The 20,843-nt window shown below is 35.9% G+C and overlaps 9 protein-coding genes across 9 annotated transcripts in view; 4 read left to right on the top strand and 5 right to left on the bottom strand.

The window, feature by feature from the left end:
- The window catches only part of RPL2 (60S ribosomal protein uL2), a gene marked incomplete at its 3' end in the record, with an annotated part of 1,113 nt that extends 420 nt beyond the window's left edge, over positions 1-693 (bottom strand). The window contains exons 1-2 of the mRNA XM_020222796.1: positions 674-693; positions 53-319 (exon numbers count right to left, since the gene is read on the bottom strand). Of these exons, the coding sequence (XP_020074471.1) occupies positions 53-319; positions 674-677 (271 nt within the window). The 5' untranslated portion in view covers positions 678-693. The remainder of the gene's footprint in view (positions 1-52; positions 320-673) is intronic.
- An 8,188-nt stretch (positions 694-8,881) lies between these two features.
- ARL3 (Arf family GTPase) lies at positions 8,882-9,616 on the bottom strand (the record flags this gene model as incomplete). The annotated part of the gene is made up of 1 exon (XM_020218999.1): positions 8,882-9,616. The coding sequence occupies one exon, from the start codon at positions 9,614-9,616 to the stop codon at positions 8,882-8,884; it is 735 nt and encodes a 244-aa protein (XP_020074470.1).
- A 684-nt stretch (positions 9,617-10,300) lies between these two features.
- Positions 10,301-11,409, top strand: HYPBUDRAFT_243239 (uncharacterized protein; the record flags this gene model as incomplete). Its single annotated transcript, XM_020223308.1, has 1 exon — positions 10,301-11,409. The coding sequence occupies exon 1, from the start codon at positions 10,384-10,386 to the stop codon at positions 11,407-11,409; it is 1,026 nt and encodes a 341-aa protein (XP_020074469.1). The 5' UTR covers positions 10,301-10,383.
- A 165-nt stretch (positions 11,410-11,574) lies between these two features.
- FGR16 (U4/U6-U5 snRNP complex subunit) lies at positions 11,575-12,225 on the top strand (the record flags this gene model as incomplete). Its single annotated transcript, XM_020223671.1, has 1 exon — positions 11,575-12,225. One exon carries the CDS (start codon positions 11,575-11,577, stop codon positions 12,223-12,225), a length of 651 nt encoding a protein of 216 aa, XP_020074468.1.
- A 236-nt stretch (positions 12,226-12,461) lies between these two features.
- Positions 12,462-13,934, top strand: HYPBUDRAFT_113292 (mannosylinositol phosphorylceramide synthase regulatory subunit; the record flags this gene model as incomplete). The annotated part of the gene is made up of 1 exon (XM_020218954.1): positions 12,462-13,934. One exon carries the CDS (start codon positions 12,462-12,464, stop codon positions 13,932-13,934), a length of 1,473 nt encoding a protein of 490 aa, XP_020074467.1.
- A 286-nt stretch (positions 13,935-14,220) lies between these two features.
- HYPBUDRAFT_142852 (uncharacterized protein) lies at positions 14,221-15,919 on the bottom strand (the record flags this gene model as incomplete). The annotated part of the gene is made up of 2 exons (XM_020219838.1): positions 15,767-15,919; positions 14,221-15,710 (listed from the first exon to the last, which is right to left on the bottom strand). The coding sequence occupies exons 1-2, from the start codon at positions 15,807-15,809 to the stop codon at positions 14,221-14,223; spliced, it is 1,533 nt and encodes a 510-aa protein (XP_020074466.1). The 5' UTR covers positions 15,810-15,919.
- Positions 15,920-16,167: 248 nt separating this feature from the next.
- KIP4 (Kip4p) lies at positions 16,168-18,632 on the bottom strand. The gene is made up of 2 exons (XM_020219388.1): positions 17,220-18,632; positions 16,168-17,138 (listed from the first exon to the last, which is right to left on the bottom strand). Exons 1-2 carry the CDS (start codon positions 18,583-18,585, stop codon positions 16,342-16,344), a joined length of 2,163 nt encoding a protein of 720 aa, XP_020074465.1. The 5' UTR covers positions 18,586-18,632; the 3' UTR covers positions 16,168-16,341.
- A 203-nt stretch (positions 18,633-18,835) lies between these two features.
- Positions 18,836-19,498, bottom strand: RPL10 (60S ribosomal protein uL16; the record flags this gene model as incomplete). The annotated part of the gene is made up of 1 exon (XM_020218958.1): positions 18,836-19,498. The coding sequence occupies one exon, from the start codon at positions 19,496-19,498 to the stop codon at positions 18,836-18,838; it is 663 nt and encodes a 220-aa protein (XP_020074464.1).
- Positions 19,499-20,288: 790 nt separating this feature from the next.
- HYPBUDRAFT_158277 (uncharacterized protein) lies at positions 20,289-20,753 on the top strand (the record flags this gene model as incomplete). The annotated part of the gene is made up of 1 exon (XM_020222361.1): positions 20,289-20,753. The coding sequence occupies one exon, from the start codon at positions 20,289-20,291 to the stop codon at positions 20,751-20,753; it is 465 nt and encodes a 154-aa protein (XP_020074463.1).
- Positions 20,754-20,843: the final 90 nt, after the last annotated feature.

The following is a 20,843-nucleotide window of genomic DNA, read 5'->3' as shown; positions in this document are numbered from 1 at the left end:
GGTAAAGAAGATAATGGTAAAATGTTACCAACATTTAAAGAAGCTTTTTTACCGGCGTAAATAAATTGACCAGTGTAAACACCTTCATTAGCAATGAAGGTTTCTTCTCTTAATTTATATTTATAAGGATCACGGAAAACAACTTTAGCTAATGGAGCACCTCTACCAGCATCGTGGATAATTTGTTTAACAACACCACGGATGTAACCATGACGTTCAGCATAATCTAAGGTTCTTAATTTAGCAGCACCTTTATTCAATCTGGTGTGAGCGGTGAAGATTGAACCAGCACCTTTTCTTTGGTTACGAATAACTCTACCTATATTAAGAAATTTTGTTAGTACATATAATCTAATAATAATACAATACCCCGTTCATTTACACTCGTTCTTCAATCTTAACATCTTAGATTTTCTTATTATATCTGCGATCTTAGAACTCGACTTTCAAAGTCCTCATATACATCACTCGTTTCAACATTCATTAATCTGCAAACTTATTCACTTATCCATCTCGTCTCCTCTCATTCTGATTGAAAATTTTCGTTTCCACCATAATCTATATTTCATCTCTAAATTTTTCACTATTTGTTCTCCCCCAGTTAACGGTTGCCGGGGTTCATTTTAAACAGAGCACTTGGTATATGAACGGAGCATGAGGTTTAAGCACATACCCATTGTTGATGTTTGGCTTTAGGATAAAAGAACTATATCTAAGCTTAAGAGTAATAGTTAGTAAAACACTAATATTAACCAGATTCGCAAGGTGAGAATCCTACACTACTGAGAATTCACGCAGTATTCCACAAAAAAAAAAAAAAAAAAAAAAACGAAAATTTTCATTGATATTTTCAAATTTTAGTTACACAAACTGAAAATTCAAATTGCGATGCCCAAAAAAAAGAATAGTGCGAGGGCACGAGCCCTCCCTGGGAAGTTCTTGCACGTGACTTGCTTGAAAGCTTTTCAAATTCGGTTGGCATTCTTTGCCAGTGAAAAAATTTTCTCTTTATTCCAATGGAACGGTTGCAAATTCGAATATTTGTTGCAATTCTAATCGGATATCAGGGTCTTTGTGAACGTATAGACTTACGAGAGTGAAGTGCATAATGTAGACGTGCTACAGGACTAATCTTTAGTACAATTGTATATTTGAAACAACATAAACACAACATCAGCAATAAATTGACAATTGAATTTGGTTAGCAAATGATAATCTAAAGTCCCAAAAAAGATCATCAAAGTTAATCCCATTCAACTGTCTTCGTCAGAATGTCATAAAGTTAGAAAAGCAAACATTTAATAAAACAAACAATGTGAATGAAAATAAAATATTGTGAAAGTAAAACAAAAACGAAGGAAAATCAAGAGTATAAGAGAATAAGAAATGAAATGAATTGATCACCAGACAAAGCTACCTGGCATTTGAAGAGATTGTTTCGATTGTTGTTGAGAAGATGCACCGTAAGTTGGGTCTTTCAAGGAAAGAGCTGGAATCTCTTTACCAAAACCATCAACGACAATACCAGTTTGAGCATCAACAATCAACTTTTTACTACTATCTGGAAGAACGTCTGGGTTTTTACGGATATGACCAGCAACTTCTCTCGAAATTTGTTCTTGTTCAGAAGTAGAAGCACCAACTACATCGATAGTAGGTAATTGGCTATGAGAATCAGATCCACCACTAACACTTCTTGGAGTGCTGTTGTCTAATCCATAATTGGAAAAGTTTTCGTCACCACCGTAATTATACTTAGGTGACATGGTAACATCATTACTCTTTTGACCATATGAAGCCCCAGTGATGCCAGCAAGACCCGCAAGACCGGCTCCTGCACCAGTTGCACTTAAATCTGGAGACCCATATTCATCAACCTTACCTCTAGAAGTGCTAGCTGGTGGTTGTAAATCATCTGAGGCGGCAGTAGTGGGTGGTGATTGCAAACCTTTAGAAGTGCTAGTAGAATCTTCTGAAGGAATACGTAATTCTTCACCCCTTTCATTATAAACTTTTCCAGTACTGACATCAATCTTTAATTGTTTGACGTTGGCCAATGCATCTGGATAAGCCTTTAATTTTTCAACAGTACTGATAGCAATTGCTTCAGCTTCTTGTGTATTAGTACTACCTTGTACAGTAACAGGAATGTTTTCTTCATCCGGTTGTGGTGCTTCAGCTTCTTTGGCAGCTAATGAAGCTCCACTTGCAACAGCAGGATCAAGATTACTTTTCGAGAATTCGGGTTGGCCATCTCCATAAAGGTTAGTACTTTCACCAGTTGTTTCGTGATGATAACCTCTGTCAGATCTTCCAAGAGCACCGGCACCTAATGCACCAGCACCCAAGGCACCGGCACCCAATGCACCAGCACCCAATGCACCGCCATAGCCATGACCAGACTTAGTAGAAGATTCATAATTAGATGAAGAAGCCGATCCAGAGTATGGTGGTTCAACATTACCCAAGGTACCTTCTCTAGCAGCATCACTTAATCTTTCCTTGGCTTTTTCATGTTCATTGTGGTACAAGTTAGGATCACCTTTTCCTTCAAAATCATTACGTGGAGGAATTGAATCGCTAGTGATAGTTTTAGATTGTGCATCCAGAGGTGATTGATGACCTGATGCAGAAGCAATACCGGCACCAGCTAATCCGCCAGCACCAGCACCAGCAGCAATATTTTTAGCATTGGGGGAACCAGAAAAACTATCTCTAGCATGAGTCTTGTTTGAGCCATCAGTTTCCACCTTATAAACCTCTTTAGTTTCAGCATTAATAACTAATTTACCTGATGTCAAATCAACACCTTGTTCTGCCAAGTCTCTAGATGCTTTTTGAGCAATCTTAGAAGCAGAATCTCTGCTTTTGATTCCAATAACTTCAACAACCAAACCATCGGATGGAGCATCATTACCCTTAGATGAGACACCACTTTTAGAGGCTCCAGCAGCTCCAGCTCCAGCTCCGATACCAGCAGCCCCTGCGGTATCTCTAGATGACTGGGAATCAGCTAAGCTTTTATCTTCAGCAGCTTTAATTTGGCCAGCTTCGTAAGCACCACGTTTGACCCCAGCTGAGTAAAACTCTTTTTCATCTTCTTTTGATAATTTCTTAGATGATGTGGAATTAGACCCTAAAGAAGAACCAGCGGCACCGGCAGTACCAGCTGCACCGGCAGCACCAGCGACACCAAGACCCTTGTCATTATTGCCCTTGTTCTTTCCAGCATCGTAAGAGCCTTTTTCAAATCCTTGGGAGTATGCACCTTTATTAAGACCGTTATTATAAGAATCATCAACAGCTTCTTTTTTTTTTGCTGCTACAGGTTCAATAGATTCATTTTCAATAGCACCACCTGTGTCAGAAGCAGGCAAGGCATGATCTTTTTGATGATCACCACTTACAGCATTATTTGAATTTGGATTTTCGGTAGAGGTACCCTTCTTAGCAGAGCCATAACCAACAGCACCAAGAATACCACCTAATGCACCAAATCCAACTCCTTTACCAACACTAGAGCTTGAATTTTTATCACTGTTATTATCATTAATGGACTTATCTTTGACATGATCGTCAAGTCCTTCAACTTCAGCACCCGCACCGGTTTCAGTAGCTGGTAAGCCATGGTCTTTTTTATGAGTACCACTTACTGCATTGTTGGAATACGCATCCTTTCCATTTGAAGCATTCTTATTATCAAGGGTCCATTTTTCTTTTCCCGCCTCATAAGCATCTTTTTTGATTTGGTCGATATCAGTTTTATTGGCAGATTTAGAAGATCTAGCACCAGCAATTCCCATACCACTTCCAGAATTTGCACCCTTATTTTCATTGACGTCTGCCTTTGAGCTATAGTTTGATGAGCTGTAACTAGACGAAGATGAAGAAACTGAGGAATCCAAATCATCTTTATTATTTGATTTAGATGCAGCAACACTAGCCCCTGCAACTGCAGCAGCACCACCGGCAGCAGCAGCGCCAGTTTTAGCTTTATCGCCCAAGCTTCCTTGTTTACCACCAGTACGAACAAATTCATTCTGATTCTTGTAAGAATTCAATGGAACATCCTGAACATCACCGGATTTTCCACCGGTAGCCTCTTCTGGATCTTGTTCGAGAGTATTAGTTCCATGGTGGGCTTCCAAGTCTTTCAATTCAGGATCAGCGTTTTCAGCAATTTCAATCAAGTTTCTTTTATCATCTTTGAATCCATGCTTCTTATTATATGAACTAACTGAAGCCTCGGTTTGATTTGGTTGAGAAGTAGTAGATCCTTTTTTAGCAGAATCGTCTTTATCATCGCCTTTATGACTAGCCAATCCTGGAACTTCTTGAACTCCATCGCCACTTGAGTTTCCAGTATCATTATCAGCAACAGTCTTCGTAGTCTTATGATGAGGTTCTTTGCGAACATCATCGAATTGATCTTCAGCTTCATTGAGAAGAGACTTATCATGAGTGTTAGATGAATTACCTTTGCCTAATCCAATTGCAGCTCCTGCGGCTCCAGCAGCTCCAACGGCAGCTCCTAAGTAACCTTTGTTTGAGGATTTATCTGAATTTTCACTTTCAAGGTCCTTGTCAACAACTGTGTCTTTTTCATCGTTGGAGGAAGCTTTAGGAGATGATCTGTTCCAGCCAAAGCTACTCAAAATTCCACCAGACCTGGAAGGACTTGGAGATTCCTTAGCGAGATCTTTATTTGGAACAGTATCTTTCTTACTGTCCGAATATTCTGGACCCTTTTCAGTGCCTGAGGCAGCAATGGTACCGGCATCTGGGTTTGTTGAATCAGTAGATCTAGCAAGTCCATCAGATGTAGGTGAGCTGCCGGCAGCTTTATAGCCACCATAACCAACAGCTGCTGCTGCGCTACCTAAAACTCCTCCTAAAACACCTGATTTGTTGGAATTGTCTTCATCAGCGGCATCGCCTTCATTGTCATGAACATCATCAAGCTTAGGAGAAGCAATAGCCTCTCTTTTGGCTGAAGACGAGGTAGAAGATTGCTTCTTATCGTCTGTAGCTTTTGATTTTCCAGCTTCATAGGCCTCTTGAATGATGGATTGTTCATTTTTAGCTTTTTCAGCTCCAGCTTCATAGGCATCATCAATGACGCTATTGATATATTCTGGGTCAGAGGTAGCAGCATTGTAAGCTTCATATCCAAAGGCACCAGCAGCGACAGCACCAGCTGATGCAACAGCGTATTTAGCAGAATCGAGTAAACCACCACGAGAGGAGGATGTGCTAGAAACAGTATCATCAGCCACTGATTTATCAGCCGAAGACGAGTTAACATTCTTTGGTGCACCAGTTGAAAGGTTTGAATTAGCATTGTTGATATATTTGGAGTCATTAGTCAACTCTGGTTTATCTTTGAGGTAATCAGTGTTAGGAGAGCCATCCGAGCCACTTAACTTATCGTAACCCAAAGCACCAGCACCGACAGCTACGGCAGCAGTAGCAGCACCTTTAGCACCATCTAATAAACCTGGTTTAGAAGACCCATCTTCATTCAAGGCAGAACTAGGGTCCTTGGTGGATGATGCGACTTTATCATCACCGGTGCTGACATCATTTTTGTCAATGACTTCATAATCATCAAGGGTGCTGTTGGAATCAAGTCCTAAGGTGTTACTGGCAAAGGCAGAAGCAGTACCAAAAATACCGCCAGATCTTTTAGATGAAGGGTCATTGGATGCAGGGTCAAGACTTCTGAATTGACCTTGAGTTGCACCAGAAGTATTGATTTCTTCATCACCAGTAGATTTACCGGCATCATACGAACCTTTTTTGACACCCTCTTGGTAAGCTTCGTCAATAATGGCTTTAGGGTCAGATTTACCACTAAATCCCAAGTAGCCGGCTGCAGTGGCAGCTGCAGCTGCTAATCCAAGAGTTGCACCTTTTCCAACAGAAGCACCTTTAGCACCTAATGAATCACTATTTGAATCATCAAATGGCTCTTTATAAAGAGCAGCAGTAGAAGCATTAGCATCAGACCCAGATTTACCTTTGTTTGGGGAATGACTGTCATTATTAATAGCAGCAGCTGAAGAACCAGTTCCAGCAATTCCGGTAGATTTAGGTTTAGAGCCACTAGGAGCTTTAGTTACACCTGCAATACCTGATGAAGTACCTTCTTTACCATGCAATTGATCAATTTCATGTTGGGTGGCATTGATTTTTTTATCCAATTCAGCAAGTTCGTGATCGTAATCAAAGTTCTTATCGGAAGGTGGAACACCAGCAGTAGTATCTATTTTAGAAGAGTCAGAGTTTTTGGAACCAGAAGCTCCAGCGATTCCAGCGGCTCCGGCACCAGCTCCAGCAGCAACAGCACCAGTACCCAAAACACGATTTTTGTCATTGTCAGAAGATCCGGAACCAACAGCAGGTTCAGCTCTGTTGTTTGTAAAAGCAGAGGAGGAAACTTCCTTGGATCCAAGTGGTTTTGATTGATTAGTTGCAAAACCGTGAGTAGAGTCAACGCCACGAGTTTTACCTTCACCTGGAGCACCTGAATCGGAAGAATTGACACCACCTTTCTTATCATTAGCCTGATGAACACCCAAAGCAGCAGCGCCTGCAGCGGCACCTGCACTTGCAGCAGCAGCAACGGTATTCAAGTTATCCTTATTCTGACCAGAGTCCGAAGTATACTCAGAAGGTTTGCTGGAACCTTTGGTATTACCGGCAGAATCAGGATAACCAGTTGAAGCGACAGGGGCATTTTTACCAGTGGTGAGATCAACGCCTTTTGAAGATTGTTTAGCAGTGGTAGAATCAACACCTTTTGAAGAAGAATCAGCGGTGGAGTCTTTAGCATTTTCATTACCAGAACCAGAACCAGCAGCGGTAGCAGCAGCAGCGGTAGCACCACCAGCAGCAATACCACCAAAGACTTTTTGGTGATGTTTACGAGCTTCTTCAGTAGCACTAACAACACCTTTATCGTTGTAGGCGGATTTATTTTGCTCATGGACTTCTGAAGGATCGACTTGTTTTTCTTCACCCGAGGTACCATCAGTATTTGCACCAATTTTAGTAGCATTAGCGTCTTTACCAGAAGAATTGGATTCTTCAATTTGAGCATCACGAGTACCTTTATGTTGACCTGCTTTATAAGCATCATTTTTAATTGAATTATTAATTTCATCACGTTTTTCTTGTTCGATATAAGCAGAAGGTTTCGTTTTCAAGTTACGGTTTTTAGCCAATTGAGCACGAGTAGCTTCAGAATAATCCTGATCTTCGGAATCACCATAAAGACCACCTTGGGTATCTCTTGGATCAAAGAAAACCCCAGTACCTTGAGTAGCAAGGGCATCATTAGCATAAGCTGGGTTTTTATTTTCAGTGACACCATAACTATTTTCTTTAGTGACACCAGTAGTATCGGTATTAGCATTTGAGCCTTTAATGGTATCTAATTGATCGCCTTGACCTTTTGAGATCAAATCACGTTCATTAATGACATCAGTTGGTTTTTTTTCATTAGTAAAATCACCACCTGGATCTTTTTCCACTGGTTTACGATTGACTCTTGGGGGACTTGTCAATAATTTACCAACAGAAGAAGCAGCAATGACGTGATTTGGGGAATGGCCAGTAGATTTCGAATCAACTTCATGTTGACGTCTACCAGCAGCATAAGCCTTTTTGATGATATGATCACTACTTGAGATAGAAGAAGACGAGGAAGAAGTAGCAGCCGAGGAGGCAGCATGACGAGAAGTACCAAAACCAGCAAAACCATAACGGGGGACTTTTTTACCAGTTTCTTTTTCAGCCTTGCGTTGACCTTCAATATAAGCAGACTCCACCACATTTCTAACTGGAGTTGGGAGATGGGAGTAAGGATCGTTATTTGCAGCGGTAGAAGTAGGCGAAGAAATGGTTGAATCAGCAGTATTTGCAGATGGAGTTCTTGAATGAGACCTGAAAGGTTTCTTCAATTTACTGAACAAACCGTGTTTTTCTTCGGGACTATGTTGGGACATGATAAAACAAGGTCAAAGAGATAATTGAACTAGTCAAACAAAGAGTTAGAGAGATAATTGAAAAATTGAAAAATTGAAAAAAAAAAAAATTAAGTCAAAGGGATAATTGCAAAATTTGTGGAGAAATAAGGTAGGGACTTTTCTAAACTTGCAAATAACCTAACAAAATTAATATGTTAAAAGATTTAAATTATCAATTGAGATGACTTTCTCTACAATTTAAAGGAATTGAGTAGTATTAACTGGAATTGAAGTATTTAAATAAAATGATGACTTTTATAGCAACTTATCAAGAGAATGGTTTAAAATAGCGGTTAAAATATTTTGTTGCGCAATAATTTCATCTGTGGATTTTGCCATACAAAAAGTGCAACCGTTTTACTCGAAGCCTCTTCAATTCAGGGAACACCCTTTGGGTTAACGAACATGGCCAAGAACATTGTCGAGAACATGATCGAGATGGTGGGAAGGCTGTAAGATGTGCTGGGCCACTTCGACAAGGCTCTACCAGGCAATTGCCGGTTTTTTTGGCAGTAATGATGCTGGTCAAAGTATGAGCACCAGAACAATTAGTCCCCGATGACCATGAATTTCAACCGTACATAAGCACATGTACCAAATGAATCATCACAACCTCGAACAATATATAACAAATAAGCTATGACCATTGAAATTTCACCTGCAAAACTCCGTGCCTACATATCTCGATTGCAACTGCGATTGCAAATATCATCTATTCGTACATTCGTAATACATAGGCCTTTATTTATACTTGGGCATTTATTTATACTCGATTGCAACTGCGATTGCAAATATCATCTATTCGTACATTCGTAATACATATACTCGGGCATTTATTTATACTCGGGCATTTATTTATACTCGGGCATTTTATTGGCTTTATTGTAGATTAAACGGGACACCAACCACTCCAAGCTTTCGGTTAGACCTTGGTTGTTTAAAACACTTACTGGTAGTAATTTCAGATCGGTTGCTTCTAATTCACTTACTACTTGAATGAAAACACCAGTTTTCAAGCTGACCAAATCAACTGCTTGGGGTAAGTCCTGTTTGTTGGCCAACATTAAGATTGGAACGTTTAAAAGATTATTGTTATTACTATCAACAAACCACAGTTCGTCGTGAGCAATTTCCATTAAAGTTTCATAACATTCTTGAAATCTTTCAGTATCAGTAGAGTCAATTATAAATATTATACCATGACAAGATCGGAAATACCTTGACCACATACTTCTCAAAGATTTTTGACCTCCTAAATCCCAAAACTTTAGATTTATATTATTGAATTGATTATTTGATGCAGATGCTGTATTGGTTGTTTCGGATTCACTCGATGATTCAAATTTGATTGTCGTGGTGTTTTGACCAACCGTGGGTAAGATTTTTTTATTCTTCAATATATCAATTGTCAGTGTCTTGGGTTCCTTATCAGTATTTTTGGCTTTTGTTTCGGTTGACGTTGGATATAATAGCTTGATATGTTCTAGAAACGTCGTTTTACCGGCGTTGTCGAGCCCCAATATCAACACATTGTATTGCTCTCGCTTGGTGTATTGGGTATATAAGGATGATGCAAGGTGAAACATTAGCTTTAAAGTTAATCTACTGGCTAAAGCATGCAATTGGATTTGAACAACAAGTGTTTTTTGATTGATTTCGTTGGTGTCTGGGTGTTTTGGCCCCGGTGAATTTTTTCACTCGTCTTCCCTTGTCTTTTTCTCTTCCCTTGTCTTTTTCTCTTCCCTTGTCTTTTTCTCTTCCCTTGTCTTCTTTTCTTTTTCTCTTCTTCCTTTCTCTTCTTCTTTTCTCTTCTTCTTTTCTCTTCTTCTTCTTCTTCTTCTTTTCTTTATTTCTCTTCTTCTTTTCTTTATTTCTCTTCTTCTTTTCTTTATTTCTCTTCTTCTTCTTCTTCTCTTTATTTCTCTTCTTCTTCTTCTTCATCTCATTCATATTTATAATGTTTAGCGTATGTTACTTCTGGACACATGACTGCTGATGATTACTTGATAGGGACAACTGAGTCAAATACTTTGAAGATAGTTGTTTAATAGATAGTAGAAAATATCTGATTGGTCATAAGTTTGCTTTCAATCTTGGAACCTTTTACTAACCTTTTGCCGTTTTGTAGTTTTGGGAATGCAGCACCTTGTAGGGAAAGACCCGTACAATAATTTGTAAACACACGCATAAGCAACACCCGTGCATTCAAAGATGTACGGGGGTTTTGGTGGGTGGGTGGTCGTGTCCCAGTGCACAGAAAACCTCCGCCAACCTTGACCAAAATAAAAGGGGACTTTAGATATGGATAGATATCTGAAGATATAGATCGTAACATAGACAGATTGAGGATATAATGTCATTCAAGTTCCCTTCATTTAATTTACAGTCGATTCAAGAATCGTTGGCTAAAGTTGATTTGGAAAATTTCACCAAATCTACCGGTAAAACTGTTCAAAACTACTCAGAACTGTTAAAAGAAAGCCTTCAACCATTAACGGAAAAGACCACCCAATTAATTAATGGACAATTACAACAAGTACAACAATTAGCATCGACCCATAGTAACTCTAATATTGAAATTAGTGAATTACCAGCAGATTATGTAAATTTAGAAAATAATTGTGATTTATTATTAAAATTATTTACTGATTTAATTCAATTCACCAATGATACTTATGGTAAAGTTAGTTATGATTATCCGCCAGGAAATTATGCATTGACCAAATTACGTGATGCACAAGTAGGATCAGCAATTGGTAATAAATTTAATCAATTGAAAAACGTTTCATCACCACAAGAATTAGAAAAAATTTTATTAGGTGGTAATGAACATGATGAACAGGTAAATATTCAAACCACTTCTTCAAAATTACCAAAAACATTATTTGGTCAATTATCTTCGATTACTTCCAAACATGCAGAAGATTTGAAAAATTCAAACGATTCTCTTTCTTTCACTTTATTAACTATTTCTTCTACTTATTTAGAAATTGCTAATTCAAGATTAGAGCAAGATGACAAAATCATGAATCAATTAAATGAACAATTGGTGCTTATCTTGAATGAAGAATTCATTAAAGTCAATGAATTACGTAAAAAAGTTTATTCTATTAGACTGGAATTTGATTTAATCAGATCTAAATTATCAAACGATGATGAAGAAAATGAAGAATTGATTTCAAAAGAAGATGAATTAGTTGGTGCTACAGAATTAGCCGTCAATGAAATGAAAAAATTATTAAAACCTTCTAAAAATATTAACTTATTGAAAATCTTCATTGAAGCCCAAAGAAATTACTTCGAATTAAGTTATAAGAAATTAGATTCTTTATTAGATAACTTGAATAAAGTCGAAGTAAACGATGACGACTTTGAATAGTTTTAAATAAATGTGTTTTCATATATATATATCAATTGTAGCATTTTTTGCGGTAACTTTGTTTTTTTGTCTAAAAAATGAAAAATTTCACCAAAAATCATCATTTATCTTCTACTACTCACAACTATTCAAACAACATCGGGATCTACTCAATCAATAGGGAGAATGTCAGAACAACCTGGTTATAACGATAAAAGAACCGTGCTAAACAAGGCCAGCTTGATCGAACCAATCATACGACACCGCATCCAAGATTCTACCTTCTACAAACAATACCTCTATCTAACCAACGAACTGACCATCCTACCAATAATAACCAATCACGTCAAATACATCGGTGGTACCGACTCAATAGGAAGACCCCTGGAGTTCTTATGCTGCTCATTACGATTACTCGAACTAGACCCTCCAAAAGAAATCATCTCCATCTACTTAAATCAATATGGTTATAACGAGTTCAAATACTTGACCGGTCTAATCCTCTTCTACATAAGACTATCCTATTCTTCCCAGGAAATCTATACTGTCTTCGATGAATATTTGAAAGACTACCGCAAACTTCGTTTTAAATTGAAAACTCCAAAGTTTCTAGATAATGGATTATCGGTCAATTTTGCAATCATTCACATGGACGAATGGGTCGACCAACTCTTAACAAACGAAAGATGCATAGACTTGATCCTTCCAAGGCTAATAAACCGATCCTTGCTTGTGGATAGAGACCTAATTGATCCAAGACACTATCCTGTCACCAAACACCCCAACGATTCTCCCTCCGATGCTACCTCTAGTGACTACCAAAGTGACAGTGACTAACCCTTATTCTCTCACAAACATGCACATGCTCCATTCACTTACTGCCAACCCCTGTAGGTCTCTCTATGCCCTTCTTACTCCGTAGTAATACAACCTCATACAAAAAACCTCCGTACACCTCAAACCACCTTCTGAATGCAGTAACTATCTTTTTCCTCAATTTCAAATGTCGAGTCACTCTGAATTAAGTATCAGTATAACCAAGATACAGAGCCGGTCTCAGATTAAGCTACGATATGGCCATTACTACGTTACCTGCTGGAGGAGATGCCAGTGTTGCATCGGTCCACCAGTCTTCGAAAACGAAAATCATCTTTATAACATTATTGTTCTTATTGTCTTTAGCTTCGTTTGTTTGTCAAACCGAATTCACCTCCCAGGCTTATCAAATGGGGTTTAGCGAACCTATTCTCTTATTACTTTTAACACATGGGTTATGGTGGCTATTATGGCCAATACAAGCTTTTGCAGTTTCCACCTGGAGAACCAGTGGTAAGATTAAACAGATCCGAAATAAACGTAAACAATTGGAACAACTGTATCAACAGCTGGAATCAAATGATAATAATGGAGGTTATCAAAGATTAAATTCGAATTCTCAGTTATTAGAACATCAACCATTGTCTGCCATTCCTATCAAAGATGTCGATTATCTCAGTTATTTCAAAAAATGTATTGTTAAACAAATTCATAACGTTTATCATTCTTCAATCTTGGTTTATGAAGCAAATGTTAATGATGATAAAACTACTGAAAATGTTAACCGATTATTAGATAAGAATCCCCATCTTTCTAGTTCGAGTTCTATCACTCAGTGTTTGATTGACTTGAATCATTCTCCGGCTTTTAAATACATTTTTTGGAAAAGTTTAATTATAACAATCGTGGTAACCGTTGCTGGTATAACTTGGTACGCTGCAATGTCAATGACTTATGCTTCTGATGTTACTGCTATTTATAATTGCTCAGCTTTCACCGCTTATGCTTTTGCTATTCCAATATTAAATGAAAAGTTCTCTTGGTTAAAGGCAAGTTCAGTGGTTATTGCAGTTTCTGGGGTGTTTATTGTTGCTTATTCAGATACTGATTCTCCTACTGAAACCAAAGCTACAAATGGTGATGAATTATATCCTTACAGATTCTGGGGGAACTGTCTTATCTTTGTTGGTGCTATTTTATACGGTTATTACGAAGTTTTATATAAAAGATATCTTTGTATTCCACCTCATTTATCCAAAATTATTACCCCTCGTCGTCAATCAACTTTTGCTAATTTTATTATGATGTGGATTGGTATCTTCACTTTCATTATTTTAACTACCGGTTGTATTCTTGCTCAAATTTTCCACATTCACAATTTCAATATATTCAATTATGGTGAAAAAACTAAGACCATTTATCTTTATATTTGTGGCTCAATGGTTAATAACTTACTTTTCAGTGGCTCGTTCCTTTCTTTGATGGCTTTAACTTCCCCTGTATTATCATCGGTTAGTTCTTTATTAACAATCTTTTTGATTGGTATAGTTGAATGGTTATTATTTGGTAACAAATTAAGTTTCCAACAGTTAATCGGTGATGTCTTCGTTATTATCGGATTCTCAATCTTGACTGCTGCCTCTTGGAAGGAAATTAGTGAAGGGAATGAAGATGATGATGTCGAAACTGCTAGTACTTTATCTTTTGCTATCAGTACCGACGGTAATTAATCCGACGGTAATTAAACCGATGGTAATAAATTCACTTAATGACTATTCAAAATAAAAGGCATTTTTTATCAAAATTATATAATTTTTTTCATTTTTCAGTTTCCGTTTTCATTTTTTTTTCATTCATTAGTTTTATGCAAAATTTAGGTTAAATATATTGGTTTTAAATTAAACATTATTTATATTATATAAGAAATGTAGTCACCCTGGTATACATCCTATATAAAAGTAAAACGACTAAGAAGAAAGAAAAATTAAGAATTGAATAGGTCATTAATAAAGCTCGTTACGATGACATCATGCCATCTTTGAATTGAGTATCATGCTTCTCATGCAAGTAGGAATTAACGTTATCTGAAGTTAAAATATTCTTCAGTTTATATCCACTATCAAGGGGTAAGGTTATTATTGGAGAAGTAAGCCGTCTCTTCTTGATTGGATATTCACTTAAATTATTAGAAAAATCTGTTAAATTAAAGTTTTTGGTTTTGGAACGAGTTTCATTATCGAATAAACTCTTCACAACAAAGTAAGGATTTGAATCCATAATTTCAACACTTGGTACTAAAGTATCAATCTGTACGTTTAATTTCATTTCAACATTATTGTCATCATAAAGTTTATAAACAATTAATCTTTGATCGATTGTTGTTGCAATTAAGTAAATTGGATCAAACTTTGATACTCGGTTATTAAATTTACTTATTTTAAATAATCCATCGTTAATTAATAGTTTCAATGCCATTACTGGACCGAAATCTAAATTATCATAGAAATTAATGATTTCAAATGAATTAATATCAATTATACCGACCTTAGACATTGTATCAGTATATATGAGATATCTTCTATCATGGAATGTTTGTACATTATCAATCGGAAATTGTGATAAGTGAATTACTTTTATTGGGAACTTACTATTTTTAATATCATACACTAATAATTTTCCAAACTGAGTCCCACATATAATAAATTCACTGCCTTCATTGGTACTCCCAATGTAACAAACTGATACAATCCAGTTGGTAATTGTATCTAAAAGTGAGGCTTTATAGATATAATCTTCTTGTCTAGAACATGAGATAAAAGTTGGATTCAATTTATGACGATTTTGTAACGAATTCCGCAAATTTAAATTATTATAGCTTCTTCTTAAACTTCTCGATTGCTCAACCGGCTGATCGTAAGTCAAACTGATTGTTGATCGCAATTCGCTAGAGAGTATTTGAATATCTTCATTAATTGATGCCAATAAATTGGGAGTACCATGTCTTAACTCGATATTATAAACTTTCAATTCATTATTTTTACCAGCACTGAAAAGTTTTATAACATCATCCGAAACAGCTTGCAAGTATATACATGAAATTGGGCCATCAATCATATAGACCTTATAACTCTCATCAGCATCGTCATTAACCAAATCCCGGAATATCAATTTACCATCACTAGAGCAACTATATAAATAACGATTGTTTACAAACCCAATTGATACAATCTCATCCAGGTAACCAGTATTACTATTTTTCCACTCTTTGAAAAGTTTATAGTTTTTCGTATTCTTGTTTTTCAATTGGGGTAAAGTTTTATTGAAAATGGACGAAGAAGAATCCTCATATAATTGAATAAGCCCTGATGACCTGGCAATCACCATGTAATCCTTTTTTTGAAATTTGAATACAATTAATTTCTGGATATAATTTCTTGATCCTTCAATACAAAAATCAGGTTTTGGCTTGACTAGAATCTTTGATCCTTTTTCCTTCAAACGAAGTACTACAATTTGTTAGCTTAACAATTTATATAATGGGGAGCAATAACACTTTACATACCTTTCAAACTACCATTATTTTGAGCCGATAGTAAAACATCCATTTTCCCTTAACTTTTTCAAATTTAATCGTATTCGTATCCAATTAAACCGTCCCTATCCAGAATCTTAGCTAGTCACCGTCAAGTTCAATCTCTTTTTGTCAAATCCCTTCTTCGTGCTCACCTTTTTAATCTTAAACAAAATTCAAAGGATCAGTCTTGAAATATGGGGTAGTTGTCTATTCCAAAATCAACAAAAAAAAACAAAAAAAATTTGACTGACCTTTAACCGGGGAAATAAAACCAAAAGAGCCTTTAACTGATGAGTATAGATAATCAAATGAATAAACTGGAAATAATTGAATCAAACAGATCAAATTACCATTAAACAAATTGAAGTTATTAAGAACGGAAAGAGGAGGTTTTTTTTTATTTGGATCATAATCAGGCGAGGGGATTTCTCACTCCACTTATTCCTAGGGGTTGTACGGGTTTTGCAGGTGAGTTTTGCAACAATTTATTTAAAGCTATACAGTATAATGCTAGAGAAAGATGAAGTATGAGGCTGCTAGAGCAGGGGAGAATTATAAGAATGCTAGAGCAATGGAGAATTATTACCATTGGTGCTTGTGCCGGGAGGACCACCACCACCTCTTAAAGGTTTGACAATTCTTAAGTTCAAGCCTATCTTTGGAGACGGCGATAAAGGAGATGAAATGACTGAGTTAGGACGAGACTTAGTGATGGGTGTGGTGCTAATTAATAAGTCATTGGGTTTAGGTTTGGGCGAAGGGGTATTAATATTTTCTAGATTGGAATTTACCGTCAAAACTTGTTCGGTAATGTTGTTATCAGTGAGAAATTTACTTAGGGAATCATTTTGATGGAAGCTAGTTTCAACACCTTCTTCGATGAAAGTGGTTTGTTGTTGTTGCTGTTGTTTTTCAAGTTTTTGGCTTTCAAGTTTTTCTCTAACCAAATCTAATTTATTTTCGAATCTGACTGATTCTTTTCGAACTTGATGATGTTGATCTTTCAAAGCATTTTTCAATTTACCAATTTTATGATCTCTTGATTCAATGATTTTTTCACTTATTAATAAATGCTTACGTAAATTAACGTTTATTAACTCAACGTCATTTAATTTATCATTCAATTTATGTAATGCATTTTCTAATTTATATAATTTCAGTTCATCTTGGTGAGAATTTTTAACATTTTCCATTTTCATTGAAAGTATTACTGATTCTAATTCAGAGATTTTTTTATCACGACGATTTATTTCTTCATTAAGCCGGTTAGAAGATGTATCATTAGTTGGCGGTAATGGGATTTTAGAAGGAGTTCTTGGACTTGATAATATATTCTTCAAATGGTTATTACTGGATAACACTGGTGTTGAAGATAAGGTTGGTGAAGATAAAGATGGACCAATTGAATTTGCTAACGAGGTTGAAATTGATAAGCCTGGACTAAAAGTTTTATTATTGGGTCCCGGAGTTTCATTATTACGCCATTGTAATAATTCATATTCAAGAGTTTTTATATAATCTGCTTGTTGAAGATTTTGTTTTTCTAAATTTGAATTTCTTAATTTTAATTGATGTACACTTGATTCAGTATTAATATGAACAACATTACGAATGGATTTCGCTCTTGAACCGAATCTCAAAGTTGATAAAGTTTCAGGTTCATTTTCTAATGCTGGAGAACAATTGATTATAAGGGTTGTTCTTGAATTCCCACCTAAGGATTCTTGTAAGATTCTAGTTAATTTAGAGTCTCTATAAGGTATATGAGATGATTTATTATCAGTTAAGGAATTAATAACTAGTCCTAAAGCCAGTAAAGAACTATTAATTTTTTTAGCTTCTTCTAAATTATGACCTTGAGCTCCAGTTTTGATAACTTTTTCACTACCAGCCAAATCAACCAAGAATAAATTAGATTTTTTAATTGTACCGTTAAGTAAATTTTTTTGGGATAACTTAATTTGGAAAATTGCATGAGATCTCGAAGATTCAAAATTCATATTTGTTGAAGAAGTAGCACGAATCTTAGTACCTTGTTTTAATACTTGTAATAATTCATTTGAAGATGATACATAAATTTGACTAAGTCCTTTAACGTAAACCCCATTATCTTTATCTTCATGAATGGTATAATTATGGGAAGCAGATGGGGTTTCCGAAGTATCGAGTAAATCTTTAATTTGTTCCATATAAATTTCCATATAAGAAACACCAACAGTATATTCGATATCTGGAGAACCATTTTTAATATGACTGAAGATTTGATTGGTTATTCGAGGAATCAAACCACATGAAGCTTCATCCGATAATGAAGGTCCAAACATTGTATAAGATTTACCAGAACCTGTTTGACCATAAGCTAAAATAGTACCATTATAACCATTAAAGTAATCTTCTAAAGTTTGATGAATTGAATAATGATAGATATCGACTTGAGAACTATTATGATCAAAGACTTTATCAAAAGTGAAAGTATTAGTATAATCTTTACCATTTATTGAAACTGTTTCATCATTAAGAAATTCAACAATTGAAGGATTATTGTTTTCAATTTCTAATTGATTTTGAGGTCTAAATCGACAAATCACTTTAATATTCGTATTGACCGAGTTGGAACTCGAGCTTGATACAATCAGATTATTACGAGAGTGGAGACCTGATGATTGCAACTGTTTATGTTTAAATCTTGGGGATGTTGGGGTTGAAACATTTGAAAAATTTTGTTTAATTGGACTTTGTTGTAGATCAAAATCAGAAAATAGCCTAGAGTGTCTATTACGAGATTTAGGTGTCGAGATACCTGACATTCTTTTGAACTTAGAATGGTAGTCAAGGGAGATCACTTGAGTATCAACGTGATTAACAGATCAATTAATTAAACTACTTTTTGTAAATAGATCAAAACTCAATTTTGTTCCTTTTAAATTAAGATTAAATCCACAAATCTTCGCACCTTAATTAAAAAGCCAACGCGTGTTATTACTACAACTACTCTTACAATTCGATAAGATTATTATTTGAACGACATATATTAGAAACTACAAGATACTAAAACATTTAAGCTTGGTATTGGTAGTCTGGGAAGTTTCTTAAGTTTTCTTCTAATGGACCTTTCTTGGATAAGAATTTAACGTAGGCACCATCATCTTTAACTTCACCATTGGTCTTTTTAGCAACATAGTCAGCTCTGTCTAATGGAGTGAAACCCCATTTCTTGGAAATAATAATTTTTTGTTGACCTGGGAACTTGTATCTGGCTCTTCTTAAACCTTCGATAACAACATCCTTGTTAGAATCCTTAGTTCTAGCAGACATCAAAATTTGACCAATGTCAACACGAGCAGCTAAACCATGAGGTTTACCCCAGGCATTTCTCATACCTTGTTGCAATCTATCAGCACCGGCACATGACAACATCTTATTGATACGTAAAACGTGGAAAGGATGAACTCTAACTCTCAAGTGGAAAGAATCACGACCAGAGATTTTAGTAATATATTTGTTTGCGCAAATACGAGCAGCTTCCAAAGCTTCAGAAGATAATTGTTCCAATTCATTAGAAACTAAATGAACACATAATGGGAATTCATCAACAGTAGCCTTCTTACGACCTAAATCGTAAATTCTAATTTTGGCATCTGGAACAGCTCTGTTATATCTGGATTTTGGATAAGGCTTGTTCTTACAGTATCTGTAACATCTAGCTGGTCTTCTAGCCATTTTGTCTATGAAAAGTTGTTAGTAAATGGTTTTTTTTTTTTTGAAAGAAAGGATTACTAAGAGCTTTTATATTGCACGAATTTTCTGCTTACTAATCGTGACCCTCCACTTCAACTATCAACTGACCATCAACTGAACGTCAACTAAGAGCTACACTCAGTAAAGTAGCAAATAAAATAATCAGTGAAGTGGTCAGACAACCAAGTCCATTAGTTATTGAATAATCCAATTTTTGATTTGTAATCCACCATTTTCAAGACTGGACGCTTCGTTCTTCAAACAGCTCCTCCAAACAGTTCCCCCAAATGCAATATAACTCCTATCCCCTGGCATCTTGCTGCCATGACTGGACATACCTTATTTAATAATGTATGGTAAAACACTAACAGTACAAGAGAAGAAGTAACTTTTAATTGATATTTCAATCCAAACTCAGTGAGTGAGTGCCAAAAAGATTTTTTCTCTCTTCAAAGTACAAAAATGGTGAGCAGCGCAAAATAAAGAATTTTACTTAGTAAGCATCATGTGACCAGACGTGACTGCTTTTCCGCCGGCCTTTCTTTTTTTTCCCCAGTCCTGCAGGTACTGTCACCTCGGTAACCACACGCGCATCACGTGTCTAGATCACATGACCATCGAACGAAAACACCCGTGCACACAAGATTTCTCTTAATTTTTTTTTCTCTCTTGTTGAGATGAGCTTATCAAAGTTATCAAATCAAGTTATTGAATCAGCTTGTTAGAACAACTTGTTAGAACAACTTGTTAAATTACCGAGTTATTAGTTATAATGGGTAGATACAGTGTTAAGAGGTATAAGACCAAAAGAAGAACCAGAGACCTTGATCTCATCTACAACGATATATCCGATATCAATACCATTAGGAAATTGAAGAACCAACCGTTAGATGAAAATAAACCAGGGTTAGGACAGTATTATTGCGTTGAATGTGCCAAATATTATGAAAACCAACATGCATTAGACTGTCATTTGAAAACCAAAGTGCATAAAAGAAGGGTTAAAGAACTCAAACAAAGACCTTATACTAATTTAGAAAGTGAAGCAGCCTCGGGTACCAATATGGTCAAGTTCATGGAATCGGTTGAAAAATATAAACAGATGGAACAAATCAAATCAGAAAACAAAAAGGAATACGACGAAGCCATTAATCAAAGAAAAGATAATTTAGATGCCATTATTACCGGTATTCCAAGTGAAAATAATGAAGCAAAAGAAATAGATATGACTGATTAATGAATTGACGATTATAACCGGTTTTGTATATTAGCCTTCACTTCTTGCATTTACATTTTATATAATTACTTAATATCAATCCTTGTAAGT

This window comes from Hyphopichia burtonii (genome assembly GCF_001661395.1).
Source record: "Hyphopichia burtonii NRRL Y-1933 unplaced genomic scaffold HYPBUscaffold_7, whole genome shotgun sequence".
Taxonomy (NCBI): domain Eukaryota; kingdom Fungi; phylum Ascomycota; class Pichiomycetes; order Serinales; family Debaryomycetaceae; genus Hyphopichia; species Hyphopichia burtonii.
Note: the sequence above shows the minus strand (reverse complement) of the source record. Positions and strands in the feature narration are given on the sequence as shown.